This window comes from Homalodisca vitripennis, chromosome 7 (assembly GCF_021130785.1).
Source record: "Homalodisca vitripennis isolate AUS2020 chromosome 7, UT_GWSS_2.1, whole genome shotgun sequence".
NCBI lineage: Eukaryota > Metazoa > Arthropoda > Insecta > Hemiptera > Cicadellidae > Homalodisca > Homalodisca vitripennis.
The window spans coordinates 63030001-63040992 of NC_060213.1; the positions used below are offsets into that span (position 1 = coordinate 63030001).

The window sequence follows — 10992 nt, forward strand, 5'->3', positions numbered from 1 at the left end:
CGACGCCAGTTTGGCGGCTCTCACAGCAAGTTGGTGACGGCCAAGAGAGGCCGTGGAGCGCCAGAGAAGCCTCTCGCCTTTCAGCAGCACCGTAAGCCAACAGCGGTCAAGAGTCCTGCCGGGGGAACCGGAGGACCTCATTACCTAAAGAAGAGCCCTAGTCCAACTCAGGGATGCTCGACACCAGCGGTTAGTTTCATGTATTATTAAACTATTTCCTTCTTTAGAGTTGTATTGTGTATAAATTAGACTGTTTGCCAATACCAGAGCATTGGAGAATCTTTAATTCAAACAACTGTGACATTTTAGGTTTTTGTGAAAGATTGAGGGTGTTCTGAAAAATGTTCAAGATTAAACTGAACTGGATCTACAAACAAATTGAAACTTCAAACAGATAAACTTCGTTTACCTAAAGCTGACTCGTTGCGAGTATACACTGTGATAATTCCTAATCAGAGTTTTAATTTCAAACATGTAAAAATTTATTATTCTTTAATTTTCTCCGTAGTAAGATAATTCAAGCTGCCGAATAAAAATGTTGTTTAAATAGCTTCTAAAAGGGATCTATAGATTGATGAATTTGTAATTATGGAACTATGGATTACAAAGTACTTTCGACACAGGTTTAATTTTCATTTGCAACATCAATAAAAAATAAAGCACTTGGCAAATATTTCTTAGTCACTGTGTCTAGTCTCCTGACCAGAATAAATTGCATGAAATAGCTGAACGAAACTTCTTGAATTATATTTGAAAGAACGTATTGTAAAAAATGGCTCAAAATAATATAATTATCTCTACATCATTTTGAAATTGTCCATAATATGAATCTTGTATCTTGAAAAAGTTGTAAAACATATATCCGCACCAATCGACTAGTTCCTTTGATTAAATTTATACTTGTATATTTAAGTTTATTTAATTCAAATATAAGAATTAAATTGTCCTTTCATTATCTGCATAAGGAATAAATATTATCCTTAACTAATCCTTACTAGCGATGACAGTGTTTTTAAAAATAAAGTTGAAAGGTGGAATCACTATTAGTACATTGAGGAGTATGAAGGTTATTATTTAAGTTAATGTACATGAAAAAATAGTATAAACGTCAAAGTTAATGAAATAATAATGGTTAAATGTTGTGAAAGCAGCTGAATAACATAGAGTAAGGAGTGTATCTTATATTATGTGTGTATTGAATTAGTGTGTGTACTTCTGTAATACAGTACTAGTACATCTGTAATACATAGCAGATACACTTTTTAATTACTGGTTTTATTCTTCTTCAAATTTTAGTTCTGGTGCTAACTTAATTATTATTTTTTATGTATAATCTATTATTAATACTATTCAATTTATGACTTATTGTATAAAAATGTTATATGACAATTAATATACACTGATTTTTAAAGTGAAGTCCATTTAAATGATAAGGGGCAACTTTTCCGGCTAAAACTGATTGATATGACTGATTTTGAAAAAAATCAAATGAGCATATTTCTGGTTTTTTAATAAAAGGGTATGTCGATTGTAAGTAATAGTGTTTTTTAACTGCTGTCAGTTAAAGAACAGACTCTTAAGCAACGTTTAAATTAAGATGATAGCAAATTATGTTGTACTCTGCAACTGAAAACCAAAAGAATCAATGTGTTCTTGTCATGCATATTTACCTAACTTGCTTAACTTTAAAAAATAGCAATTCTGACATCTCCCCGTTCCAGGCGGGAGGCTCGGCAGCTACCAGTCCCACAGGAGCAGGCAAGAGTCCCCCGGGAGTCAGCCCCACCGAGTCCGGCAACGATACAGACCTGGTGCCCGCAAGGTAAAGTTTATATTTACATATATATTCCTTGCATTTGAACGGTCGTGAGATAAACTGCTGCGTGGACGAAAATATATTTGTTTATCTTAAGGTATGATAAAATATTAATGTTCAAATTTTAATAGCTTAAAATGAATTGTATTTCCACTTGCCAAATATCTTTTTTGGAAAAATTTTCATTATTGATTCTTGGATATTGATTTAGCTTTATGAAATGTAACTAAGAATGGTCGGTTTATTGAAATGATATAATTTCAGGAAGTATCATTCAATAAAAAGTAATATATGTTTCTTTATAGTTTCAAATTTTAGGTTGTTCTAAAATATATGGATTCTCGAATACTGATTTAGGGTTATGAAATGTAACTAAAAATGGTTGGTATAATATAATTTTAGGAAGTATCATGCAATAAAAAGTAATATATTTTTCCTTCATGTGACATGTTATAGTTTCAAATTTTGTGTTGACAAGAGAAATATATATCGTAACTTTTATCTGGCCTTTTTTTCTTCATCCGTACATTATTTTTAAACATTAGATTAAAATACGAAATAAGAGTTTTCCTAGTGCTATTGATGGCACCCCAACTATTAAACACCCACTTCTAAAATTTCACAGAATCTTTTCGTTTTTTACACATTTTATTTACTTTACCAATAAATATAGTATTATACGCAGGGTATTTACGGAGAAGGAGACTAAGGATGGACTATGCACCTCACCCTCCAAGGAAGAGCTGGAGGCCAACGAAAAGAACGCCTCAAGTTGCGGCGGAGGAGCTAACAAACTTGGCCAACTTGTCTTCAAGCTTCGGTAAGACTTAAAACTACTTAGTACTAGATTGCGGGGGACTAGAAGGTGTTAGGTATCCTCGTAACAGCCACCAATGTAAGGCCTAGTTCAACTACTGGAAAACAACTTAAGTTCCTAACTGAACTATGAGTCATGTTATCAATTAGATGGAAGTTCGGTAATACACCATTACATATAACGTAGCTATGATTGGGAGGGTTGATTAAATGTGAATATCAAGTTCAGCTTCAATTCACCTTCCTCTTAGTGCACTGCCTGACGCTGTCACAGCTTGATTCATGGAATCTGGGATCATGTTCGTCTGAAGGGATACAAAAACAGTTTGTGACCAAATAGCTCAAAGTGAAAAAGAATGAAAATGAAAATATCTTTATTCCTTCTGCAACATTACACTTCATGCATCATATAATGGTAGGAATATACTCGACCATCCTACACAGTTTTGACGGTCGGCAATCAAACAATATACACTATTATCAGTCACTACTTTTATGACACTGATAATTGGCATTCGGCCTCTGTAGTGCTGTCACTTTATTAGCTTACAAACTACTGTGGACAATCTTAAACCTTACTTACTAATATAAAATTAAGCAACCAAAACATAATTACTAGAACAATTATACACACTTATCTAATACTGCTACTTTCGTAGTTTATGTATTTTATTTTAACCTATGAAACCTAAATTTTCCCTATACTCTATATACAACCTTTTCAGCACTCACATATATACATTCAGAAATGTTTTATTCTATTATATCTGTTAATTGTTTGGTTTCCTCAGAGTTTACAGCCATTTTTTCAGGTGAGCTTTAAATGTTTTATTAGATTTACACTTTTTTATATCAATTGGTAACATATTAAAACACTTTGGGCCTAAAAAAAAGATAAAAAAAGATTTTTTAACTTTTGGTCTTAAAACTGCTTTGTTTTTTACGTTCCGCGTCATGTACGTATGCTTATATAAATGTTCTGTTCTATTGTTTCCGCTTCTTTAAAAAAAATTTGTAATACTTTATAAATAAATAAATGTTGGAGTGGTAAAATATTCAGCCTTTGATAAAGAGGAAAAGATGATTCTCTCTTGTTTTTATATAAAATTATACGCAAAAAATGGTTTTGGGTTGCTTAAAGTTTTTCTATTGAATTTTTCAAAGCACCTCCCCTGCAGTGAATTATTTATATCGTTTCAACACCAGAGACACTTACACAACAAAATGTAGTGTAATATAGGTGAAGAGATATTAATTATCATTCTATCATCATCAGCACAATTCAGTGCACTGCGATGTTTAAGACACGATCTATAAGCGTGGCGAAGCAACCGGGATTTCCACAAATAATATAGCTATGGTGGGAAGTGTTGAACCAAAGTGGATGTTTAGTTTAGCTCAAGTTCACCTTAGTCATACCACCATCAACTATACAACTGCGTGGTGTATTTTCAATACAGGTTATTGCCTGCCAATGTGCCCTGTATAGGGTTGGTGGTATGTTCCTATTACCGCTTTGAGGTTAAAAGATACAGTAGTTGCAGTCAAATTGTTTTAAGTTCAATGGTAAAATAATGATAGTGAGATCGAAGTTTTTGGAAGATTAATACACCGCTAATATTTTATGATTGCCGAAATGACAGTAACCAAACTAGGAGTGATTTTTAGTATTTCAATAAGGAAGTTTCAGTAGGTTATATTGTACAATCTATGATGGCCCGTTGAGTATATTTAAATTACTTTGTCTATAGCATAAACATATTTGTGTGTTATTAGTGTATGGTAAAAACTTGTAAATTTTCCACGAAAATAAACCTTTATCCTATTGTAACAAACGTTTAGAGGCTTGTTACTACATTATATTGGAGCTAAATAAATGGTTAGTAGATAAACTATCGCCCGAATAATTTACTGACTATATTTTTTACATAATAGAAGTATTGGTCACTAATGAAGCTTATTTTATTAGGAATACCAATGTCTTGTACGAAATAATAAATTACTCTATAAATACATGAAATACAACAAAATCTAATACTGGTATATGAATTTTATAATTTATTTTCCTTTTTGTTTACACAATTAACAGTCAATACGCCTTGAGTAGATTGAATAGTAAGTGACAAATTATTACTGAAGCTTTAACTATTTATGTTTAGTCTTGCCTCAAAGAATTCTTCAAAAGCTGCTTAATATGTAGACCTTATAGACCTATGTAAATTAAGTCATTAGGAAACAACTTTTTTAGGATATTCCAGTCAAGAAAGAATATTGTCAAAGGATACTCTGTATAATCCAAATTCTGATCTTTCCTATAAAAACTCAGGTACAAGCAGGAGAAGAACATTCTGATCGTGTCGGTGGTGAAGTGTCGTGAGTTGCCCGCCAAGGACCCCAACGCTGGCTCCAGCGACCCCTATGTCAAGCTGCAGCTGTTACCGGATAAGCAACACAAAGTCAAGACTAGGGTCCTGCGCAAGACCAGAAATCCAGTGTACGACGAGGACTTTACCTTCTACGGCATCAACCATTCTCAACTCCAGGTAGGTGGCGTTAGGTAATGAATCACGGTAAAGTCACAATATTATTATCAAAGGGTACATCTGACAATGTGTAGTTGTTGATACCCTGAATTATTCCTTCTAGAGCATCACCCTTCACTTCGTGGTGCTGAGTTTTCGACAGGTACTCCAGGGATGACATCATCGGCGAGGTGCTCTGCCCCCTTGGCACTGTTGATATGACCCAGGCCGACAACCAGCAGCTGACTCTCACTCAGGATATACAGCCCAGGAGCCTCAAGGTTAGTATGATTTAAAATCAAGCGGATAATGCAGGATGGTTTTTATACCTCAAACTTATTTATATTGCTAAATTTATATTATTTAGCTTACATTTTGAAATAAAACTGTTGTTGTCACTACCCATTCAGTTAAAATAATTATTTGAAGTAAAACATATTTAGAAGACTTTTACGACTAGATTGTACGAACATCACAGATCCACTCATGTCACAGATAGAATATAAATAATGATCGCGAAAACAATCATATGGGATATAAATGTTATTACTGCTTTCCTAAAAACATATTTAAAAATTGAGAACATATTAAAAAAATTGCATCGTTCACTAGGTTCACAATAGGTTGTGCTGTATAATCTGTATATATTTTTTAGGTGATTTTCTAATTTTTCTATGTAACATTAGAATAAGTACTGATCCTGATACAAATAAAACTTCGATTTGTTTTGATTTCTCCTCGTACCATTTGTTTTGCACATAGCTTTCTTTATTTAAATATTCGTGGTCCTACTATATCAATATATGTACACGGACTCATCCTTCCTAAAACCGTATCATTGTCTGTCTATTCATGTCTGTCCATATTTGCGATAGTTCTTGATAGAAGGGGATGCATATGTTTTTCTTTTAACAAGGAAGACCTTTATTAATATTGCTCATTGTCTATTTGATAACTCTGTCGTAACATTCTGTTTAGTCATATTGGTTAATTGGATATTGTTATTTTGATGGTATTTACAAACCAACAATAAGAACGGAATACCCTGATAAATAATTGTAATGGCTGTGAATGTTGCCCTAACCGGAAGTGATATGTCCAGATCCGGTCCCAGGGACGTGGAGAGTTGTTGGTATCCCTGTGCTGGCAACCAGCTGCCAACCGTCTCACTGTGGTCGTACTCAAGGCAAGGAACCTGCCCAAGATGGATGTCACTGGTCTTGCAGGTCAGATATTCAGTTATTTTTTATTTTTAGTAAAAAAGATCGATAATAATGTAATATAATACAATACTATCGGAAATATTAGAGGCAAAAAAGAGAGACTAACATAATATGTTTGTAATACAGTTTTACTAACATCTGTAGATTTGTTACATAACACAAATTTTAATTAAACCATAATATTACGATTGTGAAACCATAATGCACAACACTAAATAAAGGATATGTAAAAACAAGTATTGCTATTATGTTTGAAAAAATCCTGTTTCACTCACAATTGCTATTACTTAAAAAGAAACAATAAATATAATTTGTTCATGCAATTTGCATTGTAATTAAAAACGTTTTGGAGGAAAACCAAATGCAAATTTTTAAAAAAAAAAAAACGCAAAACAGTTCAAGGATTTTCAACCACGTCCACTTGTTTTAAACACATGTTTAACTTAAATAACTACAAGGTGTAAACAAGTTTAAAGTTTTAAAAAATACTGGAGAGTGCCTTGTTTTGCATATCAATAATTGTATCATGGACCTCTACTAGGATACACTCCTGGCTTGTTTATACTTACCATTAGACCATTAGAACCTACACTGGATATACGAAAACCCGATGCATCATTTGTATCTCGGCAACCCCATGGATGTCTAGGAGTGACACATATCTAACCGGAAAATATTGTCAAGATATTGGGTTAAAAGGGTGATAAATATAGTTTCATGGGAAGGGTGGTTGAGATGGGGTGGTGGCGCTCTTAATGTTAAAGATATTTTCTAGCTTAATCATTCCTGGGTGCTTTGACTAGAAGTGGTCGGGACAGAGCAATCCTTCCCTTCTTCTTAAGACATGACTGAGGTTATGGCCGTTATATATTAATAGCGAATGCAACATGGGGTCTTGGTAGAATACAGCCCCTAACCCCAACCTTACGAATTTTGAATCCTCTCACTTCGGAAGCTAGAGGAAATGTCCTTTTGGGTTTCTTGTCCTAAGTAAACAAAAATCTTAATTATATCATATATTTAAAGACGTGATGCAATCTAATCAGCATTTAGATGTACAATTTATTAAAAACACAAGTTTAACAGATCTGGTTTTTTTACAGACCCATACGTGAAGATGTATCTGATTTGCAACGGTCAAAGGATAGCGAAGAAGAAGACTCACGTGAAGAAGCGAACTCTGAATCCAGTCTTTAACGAATCTTTTGTGTTTGAGATTCCTTCTGGGACGGAGGGTCTTGATAATGTCAATCTGGAGTTCTTGCTGCTAGACTGGGATCGGGTCACAAAGAACGAGGTAAGTGATGATGTCACAAGCAAATCGTTTTTTGTGTATCTAATGGTGGGATTATTTCCAAGTAGCCTTCATGTTTGAGCTAATCATTGACAAATATTATTAATATCTTTAAATCATTCCTACGTTTTTACCGTTACATAGAGATGTGTTCAAGTATTTCCAAGGACGAAAATATATATTGGGCACAGATCCCATTTCACAGTCTACTACACCTCAGTTTAGTATTTAAGAAAATTATTGGCCTCCAACTGAAATATCGTTAAATGCGCAACACAGGAGAGAAAATATTCAGTCCTTCTTAGGTAGAAATGATCATTGTGGAAAATACCCATGTTTCTTTCACCTATAAAGCCACAGGCGATGGCTCGAAACCTATTTATGAGATCACTAGGATTCGACAGGAACCACTTTCACCATAAAAATGTATCGAAGAGTCCCTAAGCTTATGGAAGTAAAATCGTATGATGATTATGGCATTGCACCAAAGTATGGACCTCGCGTTTAAAAAGTGATGACAATTATTCTTAGATAGCAGCATTTTATGACAAATTCCAAACATGCAGTCAGTGAATGTCAAAGCAAAGAAGAATAATCTCCACAGAAAATATCGTCTCTCTCTCTAAGCTAAAGCAATATACTCTCTTGATATTGCAAACAACCTAATTAAAAGTAGCCGTTATCAACTCAGCGTTACTAATCTCTTTTAGAACGAGGCTCAAGTTCATGCTTCTTTCAGAATTTCTGAAGTCGGTGAAGACACTCCATATTACGTTCATTCCATTGTACAGGCTTGATACTTAATGACCTATCAGCTTGGATATGCCCTATTGCTGAGTTTTCTCCAATAATTCATAATAGACCGTATCTGTTTTAGATATGCATTACTATCTTTACAATTTATGCTACCAATTTGCTCAGATACTGGAACATATGACCTGCAAAGTATGGTAGTTTATACAGATAAAGAAGTGTCTCCTTAACTAGAAGTTACACCAGATAGGTTTCCTTCTGTAAACACCGTTACATCTCATACTGAAACTTAAAGTTTTTACTCTCAAGAGGAGACTTGCCTTTCAACTTCTAACATACTGGTGAATGTAGCTAATTAATTTTGAACATTATTTACAGGTGATCGGCAGACTAGAACTAGGCGGGTCCAAAAGCACAGGATCGGCTCTCCACCATTGGAATGAGGTCTGCAACTCCCCGCGTCGCCAGATCGCCGAATGGCACAAGTTGCGCGAGTAGACAATACCTGGCCTGATCAGCTGATCCTCACCACAAATCAGCTGATCCTCAGCATCAGCCCAGCACAACGCCAATAGATCACACTTGTGTTACATGTTTCCGTCTTTAGTACACCTCAGGTTGTATATGATTGCTGTACTGTAAATGTATAATTTATTATGTGTTACGTTAGTCGAGAGCTTCACTTATAAATGTCTCGTGACCTTTAGCTCTATCTTGTTTACCCGAATGACAAATAAAGAGTATTTAGGTTAGAAAAAGTTTCCCGTTGAATAAATTTTCAGATTGAATGATTCGTTTTGATTACGTAAGGCGTTAGACTTCACGGTTCAGGTTTGCTTTAACTGCTCATTAAAATTACACCCCCTATTGTAATTTACATCATGTCTCCCATCACCTACCTTGTATCTCCATGCAAACTGCATTTAATATCTTCAATTGTACTTTACCCTTCGACAAGTGCAAGCGTAGGTCTTTGTAGACCAGTAAATAACATATTTTTATACAGTAATGTAAATTTGATAGCTCGATGAAGTGAGAAGCTCGATGGAAGTAATTTTTATCATTGTTAATTGATATTTTAAGGTTTTTGTCTTTTTGGAGTTAAATGTTAAGTACCTAATGCATTTTTATCTTACGGTTGTGTTAATGTTAGACGTGTTAATAGAGGTTGTCATAGGTATTGTTGAAGCATCTAGTAGGAGATACAAACGCTTATAGTTTTGCAAAGTTTGATTTTGAGCAAAATAATGAATAGTTTGATTTACATTGCAATTTTGCTTTTACACTTTTCAGTGAACGTGTAATGCTGGATACGTTTGGCATCTTTTGGAAGTTGTAAGTTAGTATACTGTAATGTCATAAATACAACGATAAAGTTATTTGTGTTACTGACTAAAAATCAGTTTTTGTTCTGTTTATAAATATGCATTCTCTATTGTAGTTAATTTTTATGATTTATAAGGAGTTATATACCGGTTAACCATACGTTATCTACTTAGGTTAAACAGACTAAGTTATTAGATTTGTTGTACTTTAGGAAATATCATTTTTGTAATAGCACGATAAAGTAAGATATCGATTGCCAAACCTACCACTGGAGTATCTTCTGCATTAGGACTTCCTTAGAGGTGTCATTGTAGGCTGAACTTTTATACTGTAGTCCTGAGATATCAACATGAACACTTGCTTGTAGGGACAATGTAAATGCTGTTTGTACATATATTGTAAGGCCGCAAGTAAATACTGCTTATTGTATTTTATATAGAGCTCCCTTCACACCAAAAATTTCGTAATACACACTGTCTGTCCTTTGCAATCATCAAACTGTTAGCAAACTGAGAGTGGAAATTTCGAGGCGCTGTTTTGTTAGACTCTGTAATAAAATAAATATAAAATGCGTTTGGCAGGATAATAACAGGAATAAAATTCACCAGTAAAAGGAAACTATGTATAAGTTACCACAATCGTACCACGGTACCAAAATCATCTTGTTTTTGGATGCAGAAAACTCCTCGAACCACTCTCACCTACATCTTATACTATTGTCCATGTACTGATTGTATAGATGTACCCATGTATCAGTAAACCCAGTATATGCACTATAAGGAAGATCTTTTATCCAGTTGCGTTTGATATGACTTGTTTTTGTACAACCTTCCTTAATTTTAGATATATAATTTGTTATATAGTATTTTATGGTGAATAAAGTAATCATAACCAAAAATTGTTGTTTTTTACCTTTTTTATATATTATTCTATAACACCTTTAATTCTCAAGTATTATTTGTGTATTAAAATGTGTTATTTGTATACCTATAAATATTTTGAGCATTAATTATCAAAATTTTTAATAGTAGCAATCAGTAATAAAATAAATGATTTTCAAAGCATTTTTTAAGGATATTTAACCCAAATTTGTAATCTCAGGAAAGCCTCCATATATTCTGTGATACAGAATTCTTATATCTAGATAAAGAAGTTCATAACGTTACAAGATTACATTTATAAAGGTAGGTCCCATTCTGTGCCAACTCATCTTGTACTGAATCTACAAGCTCTGGTCTCAGG

At 33.8% G+C, this 10992-nt stretch overlaps 1 protein-coding gene across 1 annotated transcript in view; it reads left to right on the top strand.

Annotated features, from left to right (window-relative positions):
• Nucleotides 1-10648, top strand: part of LOC124365932 (synaptotagmin-4-like) — a 140238-nt gene extending 129590 nt beyond the window's left edge. Inside the window, 9 exon segments of the mRNA XM_046822066.1 lie at nt 1-189; nt 1722-1822; nt 2502-2636; nt 4959-5175; nt 5279-5308; nt 5310-5435; nt 6257-6380; nt 7481-7674; nt 8803-10648. The exon segment at nt 1-189 is cut by the window's left edge and continues 86 nt beyond it. Of these exon segments, the coding sequence (XP_046678022.1) occupies nt 1-189; nt 1722-1822; nt 2502-2636; nt 4959-5175; nt 5279-5308; nt 5310-5435; nt 6257-6380; nt 7481-7674; nt 8803-8922 (1236 nt within the window). The 3' untranslated portion in view covers nt 8923-10648.
• The last annotated feature ends 344 nt before the right edge of the window (nt 10649-10992 follow it).